The sequence below is a fragment of the Triturus cristatus genome, chromosome 6 (assembly GCF_964204655.1).
Source record: "Triturus cristatus chromosome 6, aTriCri1.1, whole genome shotgun sequence".
Lineage (NCBI taxonomy): Eukaryota > Metazoa > Chordata > Amphibia > Caudata > Salamandridae > Triturus > Triturus cristatus.
This window is the reverse complement of record NC_140589.1, coordinates 233,614,622-233,641,518: the sequence shown is the minus strand read 5'-3', so window position 1 is coordinate 233,641,518 and position 26,897 is coordinate 233,614,622. Positions and strand designations below refer to the sequence as shown.

The window sequence follows — 26,897 nt, the reverse complement described above, 5'->3', positions numbered from 1 at the left end:
TGCAGCCTATTGTTTTTAGCATTATGTGTTCACCTCTTTCGTAATATGCTTTATTCTTATCCAGGGTCTGTGCGGGGCAGGGTAGGACCTTTGTCTGTTTCTTGATCTTATTCTCTTGGGAGTCTCCTCTCATTATCCCTTTCCGGTGTTGACAGGTTTGATTGGGCTTCTTCTGCTTCGTCGAGGTCTGGTGCCCGCATGTCGTCTAGTACCCTCCCCAATGCTCTTGCAGTTTCTATGTTCCCTATACCTCGCCTTGCCTCTCACAGCAAGATTCTATGTTCTGCGTCTGCCCACTTCTCTAATTCTTTTTTTCCAGATCTCTGCTCTTGGCCCCCTTGCAGCTTTCCAATTCTTCGCAATTTTTTGATTCGCTAATACATATGCTAGGTCCTGAAACCTCCCAGTAAGTTCTGTCTTGGCCGTATGTGGGAACCAGTTCAGTATGCAGTGACCAGGGATATGTGGTACCTCTTAGTCTATGACACTTTCAACTACGTTTAGCACCTCTTCCCAAAAACCCCTCAGTCCCGGACAGTCCCAAAACATGTGCAACACATGCGCCTCTTTTTCCCCACATCTTGGGCCGGCCGCTTCTTCTGTCTGGAAGTATCACCTTATTCGTTCTGGGGTTAAATACGCTCTATGCAGAACATAATAGTTTTAAACCGGGCATTTCTCGATATCTTAAGGGTGTGTTCAACAATGGTTTCCCAGTCTTTTTCTGGGCTTGGAACCCCCAGGTCCTCCTTCCATTGTGTTCTCACGCGCTTCATGGGCTTCTGGCCGTCCCTTCTGATTGCTCTATAGGTGGCAATCGTTTTATCATCACGCAATAATTTACAAAGAGCCAGGCCAAGATGGCCACTGTGGATGTACGTGCATTCGCAGAAGTGATTTAAGATATCAAAAGGCATTGGCAAAGTCAAGAGGTTTCAGAGTCAAGATCTAATAGCTTTGGCAATGCTTGATTGATAATGCATTGCTAAAATCCGCTGTTCAAAGAAACAAGGTAACATATGTATTTTGAGAAATGTATGACATGATGCAAGTTAGAAAGGGTAAAAAGTGGTTATCAAAAAATACATTATAAAGTTGTTTTTGTAGACCCTGTAAAACACATTAAGTGAAAAAGAACAAGTTACTTACTGTCGGTAAATCCTTATCTGGTAGAGACTCTAGCTGCAGATTCCTTACCTTAGAATTAAATCCAGTTGTCAGACTGTATCATGGCGAAGGTGGAAACAGGTGTTGCACACCTTTCAAGAACCCTCTTACAACAGTGAATTTGAAGAGGGATGGCTGATCAGGCAACCGCACAGAACGTCTGAGATGACAAATGATAAAGAGGAGGACCTAAGAGACAGGACAGAAAGAGGGCCGTACTGTTTCTTTGCACACCATGCCACAAACTTGCCCCAAAGTCTTGGTGGTAATGGGACGCCTGGTTGTCAAGATAAAAGTGCCGATTTCAGGTGTAAAGTCGAAAGCTGTTAACTGTCGCCGCTCAATCTCTAAGCATGAAGGTGGAGCGTTGACCGGTTCGGGTGGGGCACCCTCTCCTGCTGCTGCGACACAAGATTACCCCGGAGAGGCAGCTTGATCAGAGGACCGATGGCCATGCTCAACAGCTCGGGATACCAAACTCTCCCAGAGAAACAAGGATCCCTAGGACCCGGTCAATGCTAATCCTCGAGAACTTTGGGCAGGAGTGGTATGGGTGTAAAGGAATACAGGAGGTCTGAGCTTCACTCGAGACAAAAAGAGTCTCAGAGTGAGAGCCGCCTTGGAAACTTCAGCGCACAGAACTGCTAACACTGCGTGTTCTCGGCGGTGGCAAACAGACCTAACCAAGGCTCTTCCCACAGCTGAAAGAGAATTTGCACGTCCTCCGGATGGCGATGCCATTAGTGATTCACTAGGCATCTTCAGCTGAGTTCGTATGCCTTTGCGTTCAGAGAGTCTGTCAGGTGTTCAACCACCAGGGAAATGCTACGATGTTCCAGCCATATCTAGAGATGCAGGTCATCTGGTAAAGGGTCCACGACCCTACCTCGCACTCTTTGTAGCAACACCACATGGCGGTGGTGTTGTCTGTGAACATCTGCACTAGCCTTTCCTTGATGGAGGGCAGATAGGCTTATAATGTCAGCGGGATAGCCTGAAGCTACAGTAGGCTAATGTGGAGTCTGGATTCTGCTGTAGACCAGAGGCCTCTGATCTTCACCTCTCCCAGATGGTCGGCCCATTCCAGGAGTGACTAATCTGTCACCACTGTCAGATCTGGCTGGGGAAGGGAGAGGGGTCTGCCGCTGACGCAATTGCAATCCATTAACCATCTTCTGCATTTCCCTCCGAGATCTGGACCATTTCAGAGAGATTCCACTGATGCCACAGACACGAACTTCAAGTCACACTGCAGGGCCCGCATATGCCATGGGGCATGTGTCACATGCAGGATTCAGGAGGTCATTAAGCCTAGCAGCCTCAGAGTCGATCTCACTGAAATCCAGGATAAAGGATTAAACATCTATATCATAGCATGAATATCCTGGACTCGCAATTCGGGAGGATAGGCCCAGAACTGCACTGTGTCCAAAACAGCTCATGAAATGGAGTGACTTCGGCACGTTGATAGTGAATCCCAGCGAGTTCAGGAGGGCCGCTGTGGTCTGGGGTTGGGAGACAACAGCCTGGGGAGAGCCAGACTTCAGCAGTCGGCTTTCAAGATAAGGGAAGGCTAGCGCCCCCGATCTCAGCAGATGAGATGCAACCGCCACAATCACCTTGATGAACACCCAAGGAGCGCTGATAAGGCCAAAAGGAAACACGGTGTTAGAATCCGGGGTCTCTGGTTGGCGCAGGTATGCACTTGCGACAAGCAGGGACCCTTTCCTCTAAGTCAGGGCAAAGGATTACTCGTGAAAAATAACCCCTGCTCACCCTCTAGGTAACGTGGCGCGAGCAGTCAGGCTAGATTCCAGAGGGCATGAGGTTAAGCATTTAGGGTATCCGACAACCAACAAACCCACCACACAGAGACACCAGACTGTATTTTATCGAAATAAAGCTCTTTATATAAAGACTCTTTAAGCAGGCTTCAAAATACAGTTCTTATCTTTCAAAGAGGGTTCCAGTTACTTGTATTTAATGTTCCAGGGGGCCACAGTTCTTAAAGGGCAATTTGAGATGTACTTTCTGCTTCTTTGGGATCTGTGTGCACGCTTCGTACACCCTCAGTGCGATTCCTCCTTTGCTTCACGCTTCCCGCGTGAGCACGCTTAGGGATGTTTGAACCGTACGGGCCGTACAGTCGTAAGTATGCGCCGTACGGGCTTGGAACGAATCTCGCTAAGCCTCACGCTTCCCGCGTGAGCAGCGTACCGGGACGGTGGCGTACTGCGCAGTACGGACCGCACCGAGGAGGGCACACGTCGCACAGGGGCGCTTGGAGCACACAGTACCTTATTCTTAGGGGGGAGTTTGCGGCTGCCTCGGCAGTCACAGGGGGGGCGTCCCACGTCGCGTTGTAGTCTTCACTCGAAGAGGACCACGGTGCTTGGGGGGCGACTCGGGGCTCCCGCAGCTCGCCTCAAGGGGGGAAGAAGGAGGGGCAGCTCGGGGGGGAATTCAGCGCCAGGCGCTGCAACGTCGTCCAGGGATGGCGAACCTTCGTGGTGTCAGTCCTTGCGATGGGCTCTACGGCTCGGGGGCCACAGAGCCTCGGTGCTCAGAGGGAGACAGGCCTGTCTTGCAATGCGAGCTCCGGCTCGAGGGGGCAGCAGTTTACTTTGATCAGGCCGTCACGGTGCTCACAGCAGCACAGTCGGGCAGTGGTCGCGGTGCTCGGCAGGATGGGGCACACAGGTTCTCTGGGGTCAGGAGGCAATTCACCAGCAGCAGCTTCTTTTCTTCCAGGAAGGGGTAGCGCCCACTGTTCCTGGGGCGCAGTTCATGGGGCAAGTTCACCAGCAAGCCCTTGGAGATTGTTCACAAAGCACAAGTGGATTCAAAAGTCTTTCTCAGTCTTTTCCTCTCCTTCTTGCAGCAAGGCACCCACCACAGGCCAGTCTCTCAGACTTAGAGACAGTACTCCTCCATGCAGCTTTCCCAGGTCCTTCTCTTCGGGCAGAGGTTCTTCTTGGCGTAAACAGGATCTGATTTCTTAGGAGCAGGGTTCCTTCTTTTATACACAGTTTCTTTTGTTCTTTGTCGCCAGGGGGCCTGTGCCTGGCTCAGTCCGGTTTTGAAGCACTTTGTTGTGGTGACTCTGCTCTTTCCTTTCAGTGCACAGGGCAGAGACATCAGCCGCTCCATATGGGGCGGAGCCAGCATTGTGGTGGCAGAGCACAGGTCAATTCAGAGTCAAGGTGTACTCCTCCCACCCATCCTGGTGTAATCTCTCTACCCACCACCTGGCAGCCAGCCTGTCTCCTGGAATTCCCCAGCCCTGCCCCTCACTGAAACTAGGCAGCACACACAAACACAAAGCAGAGGCGGACTGAAATGGCTAAGCAAGTACATACTAACTTTCTAAAAGTAGTATTTACAAACACAGGATATTAAAATAACTTTACTAAAAGAAGTATTTTATTATTCTGAGTTCAGGCATACTAAACTTGACTTTCTACCATGCTCTCTGAGTCCGCTGGGATTATAGAGTGTAATAATTCCAGCAGCCTATTCTGGCCTATGGAGAGCAGGTAGCCTTTCAAAAGTGAAAAACGAAAATGGCTGTTATTCACTATTAGGACATGCCACACACATCAGGGCATGTCCTATCTTATGCTTACAATGCACCCTGCCCTTGGGCCTACCAGAGGGGTGACTAATATGTAGTTAAGGGAAGGTTTAGGGACTGGCAAGTAGGTGCACTTGCGCAGTCAGCATGACAGTACCAGACTGCACGCAGGCTCTGCAATGGCAGACCCTAGACACATTTTACTAGGCCGCTTTTGTGGGTGGCACAACCAGTGCTGCAGCCCACTAGCAGCATTTGTATTTACAAGCCCTGGCACTCCTGGTGCGCTTTACTAGGGGCTGATAGTAAACCAAATAAGCCAAACATGGACACCAAACAATGTATACACTTTTCATAGGGAGCACTTGCCCTGTGGCACTGATTGGCAGTGGCACAGTGCCCTGAGCAGCTAACACCAACAAAACACATGAGGCACATCAGCAAAAAGTGGAAGGGAAACTCACGCCAAGGTGCTAGGTCTAACACACGGCAAACTAAAAGTGCTCGTGGCCCAATATGAACTGCAGATAACGCCTGTTGGCAGGCAGGACGGGAATGTGGAAGTATGCATCCTGCAAGTCCAACATTCCCATAGGTCGAGGGCTGACACGACTTGAGCGAGCATGAGCATTTTGAACTTCTCCTTCTTGAGGAAGAAATTGTGAGGGCGCAGGTCTAGGATAGGATGTAGGCCTCCGTTATTCTTGGGAACCAGAAAGTAGCTTGAATAACAACTATGACCTATCTCTGGCGTTGGCACCCTCTCTATTGATCCCTTAGTGAAGAGAGCTGTAACTTCCTGGCAGAGCAAGGAGAAATGGTCCTCAGTCAGATTGTCGCAAGTGGTAGTCACAAAGGGGAGGGAGTAGCCCCTTTGGACAATTTGAAGAACCTAGCGGTCTGATATTATAGACCTCCAGCGGGGCAGGTGATGGCATATCATGCCTCTCACTGGGTACATGATAGTAGAAGGGCAAAATAAAGGCGTCTGGAGACTGCGGCATCCCGTGGATTGGTGGACTCGCCCGACCTCAAGCTGCCTAACCCACAGGGATGTGGGTACCATGACCTCAGCTACGCAGAGGCTGGGAAGCATGAGCACAGTGGTGGCTGGGCTGGAAGCCCCTTCCACGGCCACGAAAGAAGCAAAATGAGGACTGGGGTTTGCAGGTAGCCATGGAGAGACCCAAGGACCTGGCCGGAGCCCTGCTATCCTTGAAGAGCTCCATCGCTGAGTCCGCCTTGTCTCCGAAGAGATGGGTGCCGTCATGAGGCATGTCCATAAGCGACACTTGGACATCCCCAAAAAAGTCAGTTCTCAGCCAGGCGTCATGCCATAATGCCACCAGTGAAGGGACCACTCTGCCCAGCGAGTCGGTCGTGTTCAGCCTACATAGAATTGTGAACTTCGCTGCATCTCTTCCATCAGACATAGACCGGGACCATGGGCAGCACCTGCACAACTGAATCCCATAGGACATGGGAGTAATGGCCCAAAAGACATGTGTTCACGGAGCTCAGTGCTAGGCTGGTGGAAGAAAACATTTTTTTTCCTATGGTGTCCAGCCTCTTGGATTCCCTATTTCCCTATCTGGTGGAGTGGTAGGGAATGCACCAGGATTTACGCAAGAGGTGGAGGCTTAAAACACTAAGCTCTCCAGGGTAGGGTGTTGCGTGAGGAAGTTGGGGTCCCCTGTGGAAGCTGGGGTCTCTTGGGGGAGGGCAGTAGCGGCGGGAGTAGGAAGCTGGGTTTCTGTTGCAGTAATCCCCACTTTTTGGCAGACTACTGATGCACTTTGATTTGATGTGCCCTGGGTCCCTGCTAATCAGGTTCCCAGGGTCTGTGTTCTTTACAAACACTGTACCCCAATTGGCACCTCTCTGGATACATGTCAGTCCCTTGTAGAAGGTATCATGGGCATTACAAACTCCACAGCACCATAATTGCTTTACTGAAAACTGAGAAGTTTGGTATCGAACTTCTCAGCAAATTAAACCCACACTGATGCCAGTGTGGGATTTAATGAAAATTTCACTTAGAGTGCATCTTAGAGATGCCCTCTGAAAGACAAACAGTCTCTGGTGGGTTCCCTGACTGGTACACACCAGCCTGCCACCACGAGACATGTTTCTGGAGCCCTGGGGTGGGAGCCTTCGCCCCCTGAGCCCAGAAACAAAGCCTTTCCTGGGCGGAGGTGGTCACACCTCCCCCAGGCCAGGAAGAGCTATCTGTGGCAGGGGAGCTTCAAAGGCCTTATACATTGGTAATGCGACCCCCAGCCTCTCCTGCTATCAGGAGCAGACCCCCTTCCTGTCTCCCCTCCTTTTCAGAGGGGAAGACAGGTGGGAAAAATTAGCACAGCCCAGAAAGAGTTCCCATCTCTGCCAACCCCACCCCTCAGGTAGGGGAGGTGAGGTGAAGCTCACTCTTCAGTGCCCGCCATCTTGCAGATGACAGGCACTCTCCAATCAGGACTAGGGATTCTGCCCACTTCCCCATGTAGGGTGAGCACACAAAGGGTGTAGGCACCCTAAGGTCATTAGCCCATTGGCTACTAACCACGAGACCCCTAAAATGCCCCCCTAAATACAGTATTTAGGGGGCAGCAATGACGCAAGAAGGCAGATTCCCGCATCCTATGAAGAAGGACGAAAGAAGATGCCCAGCAGAGGAGACTGCAGAGAAGAACTGACCTGGCCCCAGCCCTACCGCTCGTCTGCAGTATCCAGAGAGCCCATGTCAAAAGTCACCTTGTCCTGCAGCCAGCGACCTCCAGAACCCCTGAGAGGACTGATTGCCTTCATCAAAGATCGGATATCCTGTGAACAGCAGCTCTGTTTAAAAGAAACTCCCAAGACAGACTCTGAGCCTGCTGAGGAGAAAGAAACCCGATGCCTGGAACCACCACTGCACCCGTCCCCTACAGCCTGGGTTCGAGTGGCACATCAGTCCCAGCGAGGTCCTCCAGCGCTCTAGAGTCTGAGCCCACCGTGGGTTGACCCCTCCAGGACTCCCCGACGTCGCCTGCAGCCTTTGCACGGAGACACCCCCCCCCCCCCCAACTGCGAGTGGCCCGGTAAGGTGGAATCTGACCTCAAAAGACACCCCTGCATCCAGCCACCCTGCGCCCTAGAGAAAAGAACCTGAGGTGCACCTACTTCCCCGAGCCCTTCAACTTACCTGCCCAGCTGTTGGTTCCTCCCGGAAGTCTTACTGGACCGAGCCTGCAGCTAAAAAACAAAACCAAGAATCCCCATTGAAAACAACAGGGCAACTGACGCCAAAACAGCACCCCGCACCCAGCCGCCGCTGAGGGTGCACTTTGTGTGCTAAACCGGATCCCACTTTGCCCTGAGCCTAACACCAGGAGCTTTGCTACCACAACCTTGTGGCCTGTTCGTGAGCAGCCACCAACCAGGGGTCCCCCGATCCCCCATTGGATAACGCTGGACCACAGCACTCTGCACACGGCCGCCCTAGTGCCACTGAGGGTGCCTTGAGAGTACATCCTTGACCCTGGGGGAACCCTGGTTCTAATCCCAGAATACCAACTCCCACAACAAAGTACGTACCTGTTAACCAATAACTTAATTTCTCTCGATAGGAATACATTGACTGTTCTTCGTTGAAAAATGTTCAAAGTGTGGAGTTGGTTTTGTATGGAACTTTGAAAAACTGCAAAGAAGCAAAAATTGCTTACTTACCTTTTCTCTAGGAAATGTCCCAGTGTGCTATCTAGATGTATCACACTAAGTAGGAAAAGTAATCTGTAAAGTAATCAAAGGTAATCCAACAGTAATTTCCACTGTTTTGAAAAGATTTACAAACCTGTAACAAAGACATTTTCATTCAGCTTGCTTGAATTGTTCAACCTCCCTTGAAAATTGTGAAATACACTTACTTACCTGTGCCAGGCTTGCTTGGTTCTAGGAAGTAAATATATATTTTAAAAAAATGTATACAAATGAAATTGGTCTGAGTTCAGTCTTTGAGTGTGTGACATCATTTGCTGATTGAGTGTGTACAACAAATGCTTAACCCTCTGATAAAGCCTTACTGCTGGCCCACACTACCACAACTTGAGAGTAAGGTGCTACCTACTTTTCCCTCTGCCTACCTTTGGGGTTCCATTGGACTCTGTGCACACTATACCTCATTTTGGTATAGCATATAAAGAGCCAGCTTCCTGCAGCGGGCACTCGTCCTGTTCACAGGAGCCTCTGAGCAGAGTTTGGACTGAGTCCCCAGGTGGTCCGTGCAGACTTCATTAAATGGCTGAAGGGGTCACTCCCAGCTAAAGCACCTTCATCAAGACGCTAGTCTTGACTGCCACTGAGGGAAGGCTGAGGTCCAGGAACTTAGCCGTCCTTCTCACCGCCATAGCAAAAGAAGCCTGCTCCTCTTAAGCCACGGTAGGGGGAGAGAACATACCAGTATCTGGAGAGGTGTCCACTCCACTGGTGTCTGCCAATTCCTACCACCAGTCCATGTAGTTGGGGGGGGGAGGGGGTGCTGATATTCTTTAGGGTCCAGTGACTCACTCCCAATCCTCCGACTCCCATTCCATAATAAGGCTCGGGCTCCGACTGGAAAGCATGGCTCCAGTTGGTACTGCAGTCTGCATCCAGTCCCCTCCGGCTCAGTGTCAGCATCAAGACCAGCGCCGGGGAAGGTCAAGGTCGTACGACCGGCGCTGGTCTGGATCCATCCATGGATACATGGGGCCCAACTGGAGCCAAGGAGGGAGCTGCCGGCGGAGATCCAGTGGCTGCCCCTTCCAAACCCGTGGGGCCCAAATCCACACCAACAGGAACACCCATATATGAGGTGCATGGCCTAAAAAAACTCACTGAGCTGGGTGGGGGTCTCTCTACTCCCGGAAACTCAGGCACAGAGCTGGCCCAGGCTTCGTATGACGACGCTCTCTCATCTCGTCGGATGAGTTTGACAGACAGGGCGTAGTCGAAGACCTCTTCGCCTTCCTACTCTTCTTCGCTTGTGGAACTTAACTGATGACTTGGAGAGTAACAAGGATCTTGGGCTCCGCGACCGATCCGGAGACCTTTCTCGGGCAAGAGAGCGTATTGGCATCGCATGTAGGGCTACAAGCAGCTCGAGGGAGCGCTCCCTCAAGGCCTTGGGGTGTGTGGTGCGGCAGTAAATGTAGGTCGTCACGTTATGGTCACACTTGAGTCACCAGAGGCAAGCAAGATGCAGGTGCAGCACAGACATCTGCCAATGACAGGCGCCTCGGGGCTTGAAGCTGGCCTTCCAAGTGGACATCCTGCTACACCAGGAGAAAAATATCAAAAAGACTTTGACAAAAAGTCACAAAAGGTCAGTCAGAAATAGACTGGGGGAACTCCGGATCTGAGCTGACTGGCATGGAAAGAAAAGTTATGATGTCAGCGTGCTGGAGTGAAGCCTATGTAGGCACCGCACACGTCACTTCTGGTGCGGACAACGCCAAACGACTGCCACCTACTGACGCAGGGGTACTGCTCACAAAAAATTACGGATCCAGTTTGATGCCTGGAGATAATTCTAAGGTACAGAATCTGCGGCTAGAATTCTCTATCAGATATGTATACTAGTGGGAGTTAATGGCTGAAAAATAAAAAGTATACGCCAGTGAAATTACCCGGCTATGGTCAACAAATCCTTGCTTCTTTATATTCAAGTTTAACTGTGGTTGCATTAGGGTTTCAGTGATGATGCAACCATAACTGTCCAATTTCAGTATTTCTTTTTTTTTCAGTTTACTAACATTTAGTGGGCTGCAATCTGCTACTGATTGCAAACACTTTAATGATGATTTTAGTTCTTCAACTGTTTTCTAGTTTCGAAACTGCAAGTGTTTGCGATCACTATGAAGTTGGTGGTGTGTTTGAACATGGTCCTAGTGTATGAATGGGTTGAAGTGATCAGTGTTTGATTTGTGAACTGCTCTTCCAGGCTGGGCCCCGATTCATGACACAAGTTTGACTACCCAAGGCCATCATCAGTAAATGATCATGAACCAAGAATACTGATTCATTAACCTCACCCCTTTTTCCTCATTATTTCTCTTGGGAAATGAAGCATTTTCCACTCCTATGCGGTGTGGTCTGGTTCATTTGAGACCACCTTGCCACTATATGGAGTATTTACAAACGTTCTGCAGGGTGTATTTCATGAACCGCAGGTCCCCTTTGCACACCCCACAAATTGGCTTCATTAATCGTAAGCTTGCAAACTGGCTTATCAACTGAAAAGTCAAGAGGAGTTGGCCTAACGGTGCGGTGTGGTCTGGTTCATTTGAGACCACCTTGCCACTATATGGAGTATTTACAAATGTTCTGCAGGGTGTATTTCATGAACCGCAGGTCCCCTTTGCAAACCCCACAAATTGGCTTCATTAATCGTAAGCTTGCAAACTGGCTTATCAACTGAAAAGTCAAGAGGAGTTGGCCTAACGGTTAGGGCACTCGACCTCGGACCTGTAGGAACTGGGTTTGAGTCTCGGTAATGAGGCTAAAACATCCTGTGATTCTTGGCAAATCACTTAATCTCCCCGTGCCTAAAAAAAAAAAGAAAATGAACGTGTGAGCTCATGTAACGTAACTGGTGCTATGTAAAGCGCTCTGATACCTGATTGGATTCGGGTCAAGTTCGCGCTATATAAAACTCTGCAAAAAAAAAAAACTTGAATTTGCTTGATCAGATATTATATCTATTTGGTAATTGAACAACTAGTGAACAAATAACCCCTATCTTCATTCCAAGTAAATCGGTTAACAGGGGGGTTTGATATGCACCCCTCCCAAAGTAATTTCCCCCAACTAGTCAACACGAGTTAGAAACCGGACTCAGCCATCCATTCTTCCAAGCATAATAAACTGAGGACCATTAGAGTGTGCAATAACAACACCTCTTATTTAGAGTGCTTAAAACTGATGCAAGTGTGGTATAGCATTAAATACAAAATACATTATTTGAATAGCTTTTGACATTTGTGACCTTCCAGAACTATGCAATTTTTTTTTTTTTTTACATATGAGTGCATATATATGTAAATCTATAAAATTACCCATAGGAAGAATTAACATTTTTCATTTGTTTAGGCCTCCGCAGGTTATATAACCGGTAGCACTACAAATAATTATTTAATCTACATATATTTTCGGCCTGCTACACAGGAAATTAAAGGATTATAAAACTGCTTTAGCCACTGGAATTATGGCATATATAGTAAGCTAGGTTTGCCTTCTTATTCTTTATTAGAAGTCTTTAATCTTCACAAACAAGTGTTATAAAACAAGTTAAGTGATATGAGGTTTGTGACTGTAAAGAAGCTTGCATTAGATTCGGACTATGAATTTCCCCCAAAAGATATCGACTGACAAATACCTAATCCGACTTTTTGCTTAGGACAGCTACTGGTTTACAACAGTAAGCAAAAGGCAGCTTTAATTACCTGAGAAGGTATCTTTCTTTAGGGTAAGTATCAATTTTACCACAGCTTAACCAATGTGACTCCTTTGCTTTTTCTTCCTATCAAATATTGAATATGAGGTTTGTTTTGTGAGACAAAAAAATGTCATCCATTTTTTTCAACAAACAATAGTATCTTATTTTGGATGTGGGTTATAACAATGTTGAAGGCAGATATATCAGAGGTTCCACTCGCAAATCAATACTTTGAAAAGGTTATGGAGGTGGAAGCACATCGGATGCAGGATATAAAATGACAGCAGGGCTAGTGAAAGGCATTAGGGAACAATCTTGTTTTGTATGCTATTATAGAAACCTGTCATTAACAAAAAATATGTTTTGAGGCAAGAGCCTGCATTGGCAAGGGTCCCTTGTGCTGCCACATAAACTGCTACTAGAGGCAGTTTAAACAGTCTTGTACAAGGGAGTGCCAAAGGCAACCCATCCATGAGGACCGCTGGGGCATTCACCAATGTGGGCTATGATAAATTGTGACATTAGCTTGGATACATGTGGGAGGGTGGGTGTTTGAATTTGGTTCCAGGGACTACTTTGAAGTGGTTGAAACAAAAATATTTACATTGCCACGCTCAGGTTAAGTAAATGGGATTTCTCAAGGGTTACATTTGTCACCATGTAGATTCAACAACTACACAGAAGCCCTAGATGACATCCTCAGGGGTTATGAGTTGTACTTTCAAAGTTTAACAAAAGACGTTCTGTCTATCTATAAAGTTAAACATTTACAATGAAGTTAAACACTTAGAAGTAATTTTGATAAAAATTTAGCCATTGACCTAGAAATTGTGACCAAAATATATATTGCCCCTAAGAATTTTCAGACCATTACTTTCAGGACAATCATGAACTACGTTACTGACTAAGAAAATGTTTGTGTCTGGCGATTGCCAAAGAAAAAGAAGAAATCTGCATACGTCATAAAGAAGTAAACTACATTTGTATTGATGAGGCTTCTGTGCAAGAAATTAGAGTGTAATGCGACTTCACTGAGAGAACAAATAGAGCATTTATTGGCACATGCATCAACAATGACATTTGTGATTCCTTGTTAGGGAAAAATAAGGATTCGCTAATAAGGAATAGCAAAAGGCTATGCATGTAGAAATCGCTAAAAAAACTTGCGATTTCTAAACATTCCTTAATTACGACTCGCAAATTGCGAGTCGCAATTAAGGAATACCTCCCCATTCATGTGGAGAAATTCTCAATTAGAGACTCGCAAATTGAGAATGCAATGTCAAGGGTGCCAGGGTGTCAAAAGGACACCCTGTTGCACCCCTGACATCTGCATATCAGTACATCTTGCACACACACATGCCCCAAGGGCATGTGTGTGTGTAAAATGGAACTTTGAAAAACTTAATGGTAATTTGCTCTCCCTATTAGTGAAAACGCAATTTTTTTTTACTTTAATGCATTGCATTTAAGGAATCTCAATTTGGGATTCCTTAAATGCAATGGCAATTTAAGTAATCGCAATTTAGAGATTACTTAAATTGCGAGTTTTGCATTTGGGATGATGCATCCCAAATGCAAAATTACCGGTCGCAAAGGGGCAGATTCTGAGAATCTGCCCGTTTGCGACCGGTTTTTGCTTTGATGCATGTGGGCCTATGAAAAAGAAATTATAGAAATGAACCTGTAGGAATCCACAGGGAAGAACTATGAGATTTTGAACAATATAATAAAGAACACCAATTTGCTTTAACAGAACAGAAGACGAAAAATAAGGAGGGATGAAAGATTACAATCACGGTAGAATATTTACTTTTCCCAGGACATGTGATTATGTATTGACAGACCAACAGAAAACCTCCAATAAAATATCAGAGGCTAGGCAGACTCGGACTGTTCAACAGATGTATCAACTCAAAGTATTCTATGTACAGCAGAAGTTTAGTTTTGGCGTAATTTGTGAACCTACACTCCCTCGTAACAACTTACAAAATACTATTAATTTACTTTGAATGGTTTTTGAGTGCTTCTTCCCGAAGGTTTTGTCTAATGCACTTGTGGTGAAAGTCGCAGGTTCAGAACTGGGTTGTGGTTTGTGGTGATGGGGGCCAATGAACAGGAACAGTGGTTCATGAGATGAAGAACTTTCTTCATCGCAGCCACGACACGGGCAGCGTCAAGAATAACTGTCACATATCGAACATATAGAATACTACAGATTAAACATTCCATCTACCAACATTCTAAAGCATCTAACAACACTCATGACAACACATTGAAACATGACGTTAGGACAACATCACCACAGTACTGTTTAAATAAGGGGATCTTTGATGGCTGTGTGGTTAAGCACCACATTTGGAATTCCTAACACTGTGATATGTGATGTGTTGTGTGTAATGCCATAGCTGCCTTTTTACATTAGTACCATTTGCGAAAGAGTTTATGACTTGGCCTTAATAGAGCTCCCACTCATGACATTCTGAGAGGGTTTGACTGAGGGCATCTGTCTGGCCGCTGCGAACACCCAGCAGATGTTTCTTTTTCGGACAAGGGGGAGGCAAGTTGGTATGGAGTTTGGGGTTAAGCTAAATGTGATAATGGTGAAATCAAAAGCGGTTAGCGGGTGTAAAAAGCAGTGAATTGGGAGTTTTTGCGCCAGTTTAAATATTATTTCACATTATGGATGAACCTTTTGGTTGGGTCGAGTTGAATATTCTGGGGCATTCATATGAAGCTTGAGCACAACAGAGTTTTGTTGGGGAAGCTAGTGAGGGTGGATGAGGGTGGTGGTATTTGAAGTCGTAGCATTTTTTGAGCACATAGTAAGCTGGTATTGCGTAGTCAGTTGAGCTGTTCTTTTTCATTTGTTTCAGTTATCCCCTGACAAAGAGCCGTAAGCCTCGATATGCATTGGGTGTATTTAATTAAATGAGCCTACTCTGCAGTATGATTGACCCCACTTGCCGCTGTTGAAAGCCTGGATGGGCACCAGAAGGCATCTGAAACTGTTGAATAAAGAATCATAATGAAATCATGCCATCTCCGCAGTGATTATACAGGCAGGAAGATTTATGGTACAAGGATTGGTATTACTATTGGTATATAGCGTAAAATTGGATAACCCAGGAGGAAGTGGTTTACTGTGAACAATTATTCACTATTGTGCAGTGCGACAGATGGCTGCGCGAGTAAAGTGCCCTCAGGGAGACTTTTAGAAAGTGGGCATTTTCTTGCCATAGCCATTTGGTGCCTGTAGTCTGTCTCTGGTTACAAGAATGGGTGTAGCTGGCAGTTGGGCTTTGTGTACTCCTACTTTAAAAGCAACTGACAATGGGAGCTTAGGTGTGACTGAGCAGGCCATCACTGATAGGAAGGGAGGGGGGAGCTGAGCCCAGCCTCATTACACCTGAATAGGTTGCTTCCGGTCACCACACAAATGGCTGCATACACCATGTAGTCTGGAGCCAGGGCATGAAAGGCAGGGCATCTGTGCACTTGAAAGGCATGCCACTAGAAGCTTCTCACCACGTCAAAGGTACAACTGTGTATAAAAAAGAACCTCCGAAACCACCACTCGAGTACACTTCTGGACCTGTGGATACTTTGTCAGGAAGGACTGCAGTGCTGCTGAAGGATTGCCACTCTGCTGGACTCCTGCTTTGCTGTGCTGACCTGCTGCCCTCTTGCCTGGGTGAGAAGGACTGGACCTGCATCTCTCAAATCCAGAGTGACTCAAAATGTTAGTTGGTTGGCCTCCTGATCTGAAGCCTCAGGGACTTAACAGACTTCCAACAACCTTGCACCTGCCCCTGGACTCTGCCATCTGTGAGTATACCATGCCAATTTGTGCCACCCTAGTCCTGGACCCATAGACGTGGGCCTAAGGGGCTTGCCAGTGGAACTGCCGTATCTTATCTGTTGAGTGGCGCATCCCCGAGCAGAAGTGACACATCGTCGTTGCTAGTGGATTGGACCCGCTGCAAAGACCCACTTCGCCCCTGCAGTCCTTTGAACCAACACATCGTCCAGCCAGAACAGCGCATCCATATCCCAGGTCCACGCATCCCCGACACTGGACTACGCATCGCAAGCCCCGTCGACGGGATCCTCAACGACATAATGGGCCTCGCACTGCAGCCTCGCAACATCTCCGAACTGATGCATCACTTCGGCTGCGCGACACATCTTCGGTGCGGATACGAGCAACCCTCTGTAACAAGGATTTAAGGTACTCTGTTCAGCGGGCCTAATTGGGTACCTATACCCGTCCCGCGCTCCATCGCGGTCGGCCTGAAGTTGTGACTTTGTTCTGGTCCTGCGCGACCAGATATCCCCAGTTGGTGCTTTGTGCTTTTTGGTGCGATTTTCACTAAAAACTTTAAAACTCTATCTCTCCAGTTCTATCAATTGGATTTTGGTTGTTTTGGTCTCGTTTTATTTATTAAATTACGCTCTGTTTGGCTAACCTGGTGTGGGATTGTTTTGTGTGGTCTTTTCACCGTTTTACTGTTTGAAGCGTTGCACAAACACTTTATACATTGCCTCTAAGTTAAGCCTGACTGCTTTGTGGCAAGTTACCACAGGTTAATTTTGGGTTTCCTTGTGCTTTTCATTGACTATGATCGTGGCTGCTGCTTGAACAGGGTTCACACCCCAGTCAATTGGTAACCCAATGTCTAACACCAATACTGGAAACATCTAAAGCAAATTTAATCATAGGAGCGAAGGCTTTAGTGCATTCTCATATGATCAGCTGCCTCGGTTTTGTACTCTAGCAGAAGTTGTAGGAACTAGCTAATGTCACTTTACATCTGTTTATCATGACTATATAGGATGGCCAGTGCATTCAATGCCTTAATGGAATTTGCTGCCATTTAATTATTTGTTTTTCATTTGGTAGATCTAGTCTAGAACACAAATGAACTGAATTATATTATACGCTGCGGATTTCAATTGCGATGGTGTCTCCTGCCCATAACCTCACACAAGCTAATCATCCTGAGTGTTGCTGTCATCAGTGCTATCTGGGTCTATGTATTCCACTTCTGGCCCATCTTTGAGTCCTGAACTTCAGCCACACTTTTCTTTACGCTCATTTCACCAATTTCCTCCCAAGATGGTGGAATTTTCACCCGTGGAGTAGAGGTGGAGGCATTAGTGTAGGAAGCTTAGGAGGAGCTGGACTAGCGAAAGTTCACAGCACTGATGGAGGCAGGTGGTTGAGTGGCAGAACGTGCTGTCATAAAGACGAAAATGAAGGTGTCAGTCTCATGCAAATACTCTCCATCATTTCTGGGAAGGGCTTGAAAAAAAAACAAAAGGAATCTGCACCATCTGCAGTTCTTCCACATAACACATAGCTATGGCACAGTACTTATTTTGTCTATGATCTTCATAAAGGTCATATACATAGTAATGTTGCAACTCATCCTGATCTTATTCCAGGACAAACTGAACTTTAGACTGCCGCAGACTATACGAGGTCTGGGACTGCTCACCTTCTGAAAAATATTCCTGTACACCATCTTCCTCTTCCATTTCCAAAATATGGCTAGGTGGGTGGGCAGCCTAACACCATCAGATGGAAGGGGGCTAACAAGGCTTGGTGGTAGCCCCCAGAGCTGGGGGAATGGAGACATCTCTAAAATTCAAGGCCCTAATTGGAAATAGGATTGAATAGGTTGCTAGATAAACTACTGTCGGCAGATAGAAAGGGCCCATTGATGTTGAAGGGACCGATCACAACAAGGAGACCATCCATAACAAGGTGGTAACCATCAGCCATAAGGCAGCCCACACAGAGAAGGTTAACAACAACCACGAAGCAGTTGACTATCTATTCTGTTGTTGAAAAGAATGTTGTCTATTACAGTTTCAACTTGAAATGTGACAGAATATCATCCATGGCCATTTTCCACACCATTTGAGGGAGCACAGTGCCAAAAGCATGGTCAGAGGATGCATCATTATCTGCTTTTATGAATCGGAAGCAGGTTTAGGAGAACCTTAAGTGAGTACCTCAGGGGCAGACAGGTGCTTTTCCATTTGCACCTTTTTAGAAAAAGATCCCAAATGGTCACTACTCACAGAATCATCCACTAAAAACTTGACATTGGCCGAGGTGGGGATATCTATCTTGTGCTCATGTAGATATAAAGCTAGTCACTTGTCTGACACAAAATGTATGATGTCAAAGATTTATAGATTTCACATTCTGATATTTTATATTTTGCAGTAAATGCATTTGAGGAGTGGATCAACAGCGAATACCTTTTTTAAGACACATATTGAACTGGTTTAAAAAGAGATTCTCATTTTTACAAAGAGAAGGTAGCATCTTGAATTACATTTCCTCTGAACCAGTAGACAAGTCACTAAGAAACAATTCTCTGTGAACCAGGAGCTATAGCTGGGTTTGGGACGTCATGCAGGGGACATGAAAATGTGAAATACTGATTTTCCGAGGATAGGGCAGAACTCTGCCCAGGAACTTCATCATACTCAAAATGCAGTCGAAACTAAGATACAGTGGCCTCTAGGAGGGCGTGATTTGATGCTGCATTCACCTGATAGGTTAAAGTTTAGGTTCTTTTCAATGATAAAAATTTGCTACTAAACAATGTTATAGGGTCCATAGACATTTTAACAATGTTTATTGCTTATTTAAACTACAGGGGATTTAAACTCTGATGACAGAGAATAGTTTAAACATGTGAACATATCAAAGTTCCAATGTAGAAGAAGGGCATTTTAGAGGTGATGTTTCAAATTATTTGCCTTCTTGCAGACGTTAAAGTTCATCTACTATGGGGGATTCTCTAGGAGCCCAGAACATAAGATTGTAACAAAGCCTTCAGGCCACCTTATTATTCATTTCTTAAAACTCCAGAAATCAAAGGTAAGGGAAATGTTTTTCTCTAATCCCTATGGCTATTTTAACCAATATATGTCACTTAATGGAGACTGACAGAAACATTTATACAGGACAACCATTCATGCCTTCCATTGGATTCATTTTAAATTAAGCCTTAACATAAATAAGGTTCCCAGTTTTCCATTTTTACAGATAAATACAGACAGAAAACAATTTGTTTCATATTTGTATTTATTTTAAAAGCGGACAAATACAGAAAATTGTGGTTCTATGGAGTAACTTTCCATGCTGTGTGTGTTGAATTCCAAGACAACAGTTGCCCAGATAGATAGCATGGGTAGTTAAAGGTTAGGATATCTTTAAATACAGGCATATAATAAAATATATTTGGAGTAAATTGCTAATATTTACCTGTAGGTGCTTTGCTATATTTGGCTGCTGAATTTGCTAAAATGGGAAAGGCATCAAAGTACGAGTACATGTTTATCAGTTAAATAAATGTTGAAATGTACCAATTTTGTCTCGACTTATTCGCAAACCACGAAATGAATATGGATAAATACTAATAAGATGTACCAAAAATTAATATGGCTCAATACAGACAGAAATGTTAAAAAAATAAATACTACAAAACTGGGAGCCCTAAACATAATTGGAAGAACAATGACAACAAATTCTCAGTTACCTGGTGTTTTTTTCTGTGGTGGCTCCTCATCTGGAGTACTCTGGTAGGAAGGAAGAGTTCCATTGATTGGATCCACAAATTTTCCACTTCTATAACAACAACATGGATACATGTAATTTATTTTTGGAAAAAACGAAAATACTTTGCTAGTCGGTAAATGATGGTTACATATAGGCAGACTGGGCTAAGCCAGCAAAAACCTCAGAAGTACTTAATTATAGGCATTATCTGAATAAAATATTGTTGGCCAAATATTTAAGGACAGGGATTACTACTAAAGTAAAATCCATTGTATTATGTATTCTGGGTATCTTCAAAACTAAACTTCACTCAAGTCTCATAAACACCAGGCATCACAAATCAGATCCATCATTGTATCTGATAGTACTCAGACTGCTTGCACACAAGGTTTTCAAACTGGAAAGTTTGTGAGGTCTATCTATACCTGAATGATACAGAATGTGTTCTACTCTTGACACATCTAAAGCCATAAGTTTCATAACACCATCACTTACCAAAAATCCTTAAATTTGATGCTACTTTATGTTTGAAATGTGAACTAACGGCAACAAGTTTTTGAGAGAATGGAGAATATATCAGAAACAATATGAGCTTGGCCTTAAATTGGTTAGAAAAGCACTATAAACATATCAACATATTAAAACACAATTTTCCTCTAAAACAATTCCACTGAAAGACCTTTTAAAAGATTGCAGTACTAGATATTGACGATAGACCAACAAATGCCGCAAAAATGATAAGAAAAGAAAACAGTTTAGTACATAAACGTAGCTACCATGTGCTTGCAAAAGTGGCTAATTTATTAATGATTTTTTTAAAGACATTTCAGTTGTGCCACGCATTTTAACATTACTTTTTACTTTGGTTGACAAAACAAAATCCTCACCAAATGATATGCTTATATTGCAGACAGCCACAAGTCATAAATACTTTATAAATCAACTTTAAAAAGGAGAAGGGAAATAAATCCCCAGGTGACCGGATACCTCAAGTGCAAGCAAAATAAAAAGCCATATTGAAAGTAATACACAAAATAAAATCAAGAAAAGCATACTTTGAATGAGCACTGCGAATGAAGAGAAAGAAACTATTTTCAAATGGATGTGAACAGCTTGCACAAGCTTTCTGCTCTCACTGAGAGTGAAGAGAGCCAATGGTTAAAGTTGGCAGATCAACTGCCCCAAACTACAAAGCTGTAAGCTGTGGATCGCAGCGGCAGAAAGCTAATGACGATTCAACAGACCAATTGAAAAAGACTACTGACTAAAAGCCTCTTTATGTTTGCATATCAAGCATGATTTATTTCGGCACCAGGGCTACTGAGCCGAAAATGGAAGACACATGAGCCTGCTGCTTGGGCCAGTTGTATATTATGACCCAACCATGGTCTGGGGCTGCGGCAAACCCTCTATTGCTGCGGCATCGATGGCGAATCTCTTGGGGCCACATTCCGAATTGTGGTGAACACTCATTGCAGGAGAGCAGCGGACACCCTGTGACTGCAACGAGCAGCCAAGACCGGTCCCAATGATAGCAGATGCAACCAAGGGCCGAACACTGTGCGATCCACGACGTCGGGCTAGCGCAACCCCAGTGTGCACTAGAGAAGATCCCTCACCCAAATGCCCAGAGAATACCCGGCGGAGGAATCACAGAATTAATGAGGAGTAGGGTGACCAACTGTCCGTAACTTTCATGGACAGTCTGTAAATTAGCCCTCCATTGTCTTCACAGACAGCATTTGTCCGTAATTTCAGCTTCTCAGCTAAAGTACAAAAGTTTATTTACACAATTTAGATTCCCCAGCTACAGTGCAAGGGAGCCTCTTGTGCTCATTCTGGAGGGAAGGACAGACGGCTGAAAAGAAATAAGCCCAGGGTCAGTGCTTTAAATGGGCCGGTACGGAGTACCGGCACTTTTTTATTTTGGGAGGGAGAGTACCGGCACTTCTCATGAGAAATGCTACACTTATAATTGGAGAGTACCGGCACTTCTCAGAAACAAGCAGGTACTATGCTAAAGAGTACCTGCACTTCTATTTTTCCATTTCAAACACTGCCCAGGGTGTCTGCTTCCCCAAAGAAATGCAAATGTCTGAAAATCTGCTTGAGAGGCGTTAATTGGTGCGATCCTTGGAGCTTCCCGGTGACATGATATTTTGTTTTTGCGAGGTCCGGTTAGTAGACAGAGTTCATGAACTTGAAAATCTATTGAAAGACCATGAGACTAAAACAGCACAAGCTGTGAAAGAGGAGTTCAAGCGACAGAGAGAAGCATGAAGCTAACTTGAGAAATAAAAAGGTACAGAGATTGAACTGCTAAATACCAGCTGATGTGCGATTTATTTTCAACTGCTGTATTGCAAGCCGTGGGATAGCCATCTTGGAGTTTGGCAAAGAGAATACATCCTCTAAGTATACATTTTCTACTTTATGACATAGTATGCAAAAGTGTGCAATGGCACCATAAACTGTAAGATGACTCAGTGAGTCAAATTCCCGTTGCTGATTTCCGTATTTCCTACAGCACACAGGTCTGAATTCTGTCAGAGCTTGTTCAGCTATTCGTCCTTCTAAGTCTGATAAATTATTTACAACTCAGTTCGGCAAAAAAGAAACCCCGTAAAGGAAGATTTCTGTTCCTCTGGGACATAAAACAAACTTATTTTGGTTGTCTATTTACTTACTTATATACAACCTCCTCTGATATGTGTGTAAAATGTACCTATTGCCATGAATTTTTGTCCTGAATTTTAACCCTTTGTCCTGAATTTTTACAATCACAGTACTGAATTTGCACCCATGCCAGTTGGTCACCCTAATGAGGTATTTGGCGTGTTGATGGCTGGGAATTGCTGAAGGCTTAACAGGATATCTTGGGGCTGTGCCGGGGTCTGGTGAACAGTACCGTGCTGAGGGAAGTGTTTCCTCGCCGTGCCGCGCCCCCCCCTGGTGTGTGCGTAAGGGGCGCCGCTTTAGCGATCGCCTGAGTATTGGGGCTGGGGGGTCTACAGTGGCCCAACCAGCCGGGCATGCGGTGTGTCACTGGTCCCTACCAGTGAAGTGGCTGGGGCCTTTTGCTGTTCACTCTTCGCCCCCGCGTGCGCCGCCCACTTAGTGAGGGCGTGGTGCCCTCGGTGAGTGCCAGGGAGAGCACGTTGATCCCTGGGGGGGGGGTCCCTCCCCAATCATCGCAAGTAGCGAAAGACGCAGTGTGGTGCGGGGGCACTGTGAATGACATGCTGGCAGCGGCTGCTGATTACTGGCGAACTGGGGGTCCTGGGGCCTACATCAGCGCCCGGGGTGAGAAGCGACATCTGATCTGAGGAGGCAAGTTGTTGGATATTTCTTCTTCCCGTCCCCACACTCCCCGAAAAGACGTGGTGAGGGAGGAAGCTTGCTTCCCCTGCCCCTCTTGGGACACCACAGATGGCTGTGTAGACGCTAGTAGCTGGGCATTCTAATTGCGGGGTAGTACATGGGAAGGGGGCTCCTGGACAAGGTCACCCAAACTGGGCTACCAAGGACACTGGCAGGCACCCCCTGACTGCTCCAATAGTGCACTTCCTCCTCCCAAATGCAAAGCTGCAGAATAAGTCACCCACTGGTGATCGAACATAGAGACAGCAAGCGTACCCTGGCAGGGCTTGGTGTGAGTCTTCTTTCGGCTGACTGCCCTGCAAGTGCTTACAACATAGCACAAAACTCCCTCCCCTGGCTCTGGTGAGTAATCCATTATTAAAGTCAAGTACCCCTGAAGACTTGAGCCACTGGGTGATTCACCAGGTGCTGCACTCTGGACGCGGTCAACCTCTGAGTAGATGGTACCATAAAATCATCGCCCCACACAGCGGGTAAAAGCCCTAAAAACCCAAGACATAAGTGTTTGATACAGACTGGGGGGATACAAACTTGTTCCTTCTTCCACGGTATTGATTTCCCGCTAGTTTGTCTACACACAAGGATGTACCCCAGGCACCCCTGATTATTGCGGGTGGGTCTGCAAGAGTAATCCTAAAGGGGAAGCCAAGGGTCAAACAGGCAACACTCCGAACCCCCACCTGTGGACTCCGTAGAGTCTGGACCCCCGATGGACCCTATTCATAACCAACTGGACAAAATTCTTGCTGCCATTGCCGACACCAAAGCTACCCTTCAACAGGATATTGGCATGGTGTCCATGAATCTGGGCTACTACAAGCTGATCACCACAAACTGGCGGACAGAGTTAAAGAGGTGGAAACCTCGGTCGGGGAACTGACGACAGAAAAATAAACATTGACATGCTAGTTGGCAGTACAGACTGATAAGAGTGCAGGTCCTCGAACCCGAGCTGAAGACGCAGAGGGACACAACAGACTACATAAAATCCAGGTGGTGGGACTCCCTGAGGGTACGAAGGGGAGCAACATGGTGGCATATCTTTAACACTGGCTCCAGATAGAGGACGCTCCAAATGACCAGACTCCCTTCTTCACTTTGGAACGTGCCCACAGGGTACCGGCGCGTCCACTGGCACCGGGCCACCCTCCGCAACCTGTTTTGTCTAGGCTACTCCACTATAAAGACAGGGACTTTATCCTGCAGAAAGAGCGGACGGGGGCCCCTTCACAGTGGCCAATAGTAAGGTGTCAAAGTTCCAGACTTCACCGCCACTGTAAAGGCCAAACGCGCTTCGTTCCTGGAAATCAAGAAGGCCCTCTATGACGAGGGATTACAGTACTCCATGAAGTTTCCTGCAAAGCTCAGGATAATAATTGATGGAAAGACAGACTTCTGAGAAGATCCCGGTAGGGCTTGGGACTGGCAGGAAGCTTACAGACCTGGATCGGCTCTGATGACGGCTCACCCTAAACACAGCGCTCCTCGACACAGGGCAAAGAGATGCTTCTGTGGAGCTTTGTGTGCAAGGTCACTGAAGAGACCATCACAATCGCAGACTGAGCAGGAACGGGCCACCATTCTCCAGGCAGTGGCTGAGATTGTGATGACACAGAGGTCGGACTCAGAGACTGGTGCCCTCTCTGAACATACATCAGTGCTCTCAGGGTCGGAGTCTTCCCGGGTAGATATTACTGGCCTACCCATGGTGAGCTGCAGATGACCTGGTTTGATGTACACTGTCGCTGGCTCTTTGGTGGGTTGGGGGTGTTCTGTGGGTGGGGACGCTTGCACTGAAGATGGAGTCGGAGGAGGCTTCTGCCTTGGGGACAATACATTTGTTTGGCTCAGAATTTTCCTTTTAGGGTTCAAGACCATGTAAGTGCTGGTGACTGAATATGTGCTGGGCTGAGTGCCCGAAAAGTAAAGGTGGGCAGGGCTGAAGCAATACCAGTTTTGTCTATACAATACAGCCTACACCTCCAAGATAGATTCCTGCCAGGTGACTGGGGGAGACAAAGTTTGCACATTCTACGTTTGGGTGGCCGGCCGTTGCTGGGCTTCTCTTGGGACGGGGGAGTTTACAGGTGGGGTTTATTATTTTTTGCAGGGATTGCTCTACATGCTGAGGTGGGTGGCCTTGACTCAGGGGAGACCCGGGTGGGCTGGAGGGGGCACACTTGCTTCAACACCTGATGTCTGACCAACACCACTCACTGAAATTCCTGTCATGGAATATCCAGGGGATGGGCTCGGCCACCAAAAGCCATAACGATCACAGGTATTTCAGGATGCGAGGGGTACAGGTGGCCATGCTTCAAAAGGCACATCTCACAGGGGAGGAAGTTGATCGCCTGTGGTGCAGGTGATGGGCCAGTTATTTGCTACCTCATACTCCACCTTTGCCCGAGGGGCGTTATTTTGGATCAGGTCAGGGACACCATTTGAACCCATCCATATCCATAAATAAGGAGGGTCGCTACGTCCTGGTCAAGGATAGACTGTTCGGTTGAGATACAACTCTGGGAAGTATTTACAATCCAACTCAAGACCAGGTGACTTCTTTCCATTCCCTTTTTGGCCCCCTGGCATCATTAGTGACAACCTCCTGTTAGGTGGGGATTTTAACTGTGAAGCAGATGTTCTACTTGATTGCTCCACCACATCCCTTGCTAGCTGCACCTACCTTTAGGACTGTGGAGGGCCTCAGGGAGTGGCTGGGAAATTGGGATCTAGTGGATGTTTGTAGGACATAACACGGGGAAACTATAGATTAATCAAACTACTCATATAGCTATCAAGTACACACCAGGATAGACAAGTTCGTATGTTCACAAAGACTTAGTCAACATGTGACAAGTACCGAATATTTAGGGCACACTCTTTCATACCACAGTCCTCTGCTGCTGGGCTTCCAACCTGTTGGGGAGCGCCCGCAGAGCCACATATGGCGGTTTAACCCACTGTCCCGATATGATACTTGCTTTTGAGACTCCCTGGGGGATACAATTCTGGGCACATTGATCTTAATCAGGGCTCGGCATCCTCTGTCTTGTTCGAGTGGTAGGTGTTTCAGGTGGTGGTTTGCAGTCCTTCTTTAGGCCACTCGATCGGTGTTCAGAAAGAATTGAACAGGGAGTTTCAGACTCTGATAGTAGATTGCATGAGTTAGATAATGCTCTGGGTGCTGATACAACGGCTCTAGACAGACTTTGGGAAACATGGGAGCAATGTAATGCACCCTAGAGCATCTGCCACGATTATAAGAAATACATTGCCAGCGCACATGATCTGATGAGGAAGGTCAACCTGGCAGACTACTAGCTTAGCTTATTAGACCTAAATATCGAGGGGTCCCTATAACACATACCCAGATGGGTGATGACAAATCACTCTACTCTCCTCGGGCTATTAACACCTTGTTCCGTTCACTACTACAAAACACTGTACAAATGCCCGGAGTCACTCTCACCTAGGATCCAGACTGCTTTTCTGAACAACTACCACTGCGAGAACTTCCTCGGGAGGCTAAGGAAAGCCTTGGTGGGCCAGTATCAGTACAGGAGATCCGGTTCGCCATTAAAGAAGTGGCAACGGGTAAAACCCCATGCCCTGATGGTCTTCCTGTGGAGTTTGACTCTGCATTTGCTGAGAAATATTAGCCCAGAAGCTGTAATCACTATATGCTGATTCCTTGCAATTAGGCCATTACAAAACAATGGGGTAACCCACACAGCCGAAGG

General features: G+C 46.4%; 1 protein-coding gene across 2 annotated transcripts in view; it reads right to left on the bottom strand.

Moving 5' to 3' along the window:
• Positions 1–26,897, bottom strand: part of ITSN2 (intersectin 2) — a 1,173,023-nt gene that overhangs the window by 693,270 nt on the left and 452,856 nt on the right. For both annotated transcript variants that reach the window (XM_085610587.1, XM_085610588.1), the window contains exon 11: positions 19,754–19,842. In XM_085610587.1, coding sequence (XP_085466713.1) covers positions 19,754–19,842 — 89 coding nt within the window. The remainder of the gene's footprint in view (positions 1–19,753; positions 19,843–26,897) is intronic.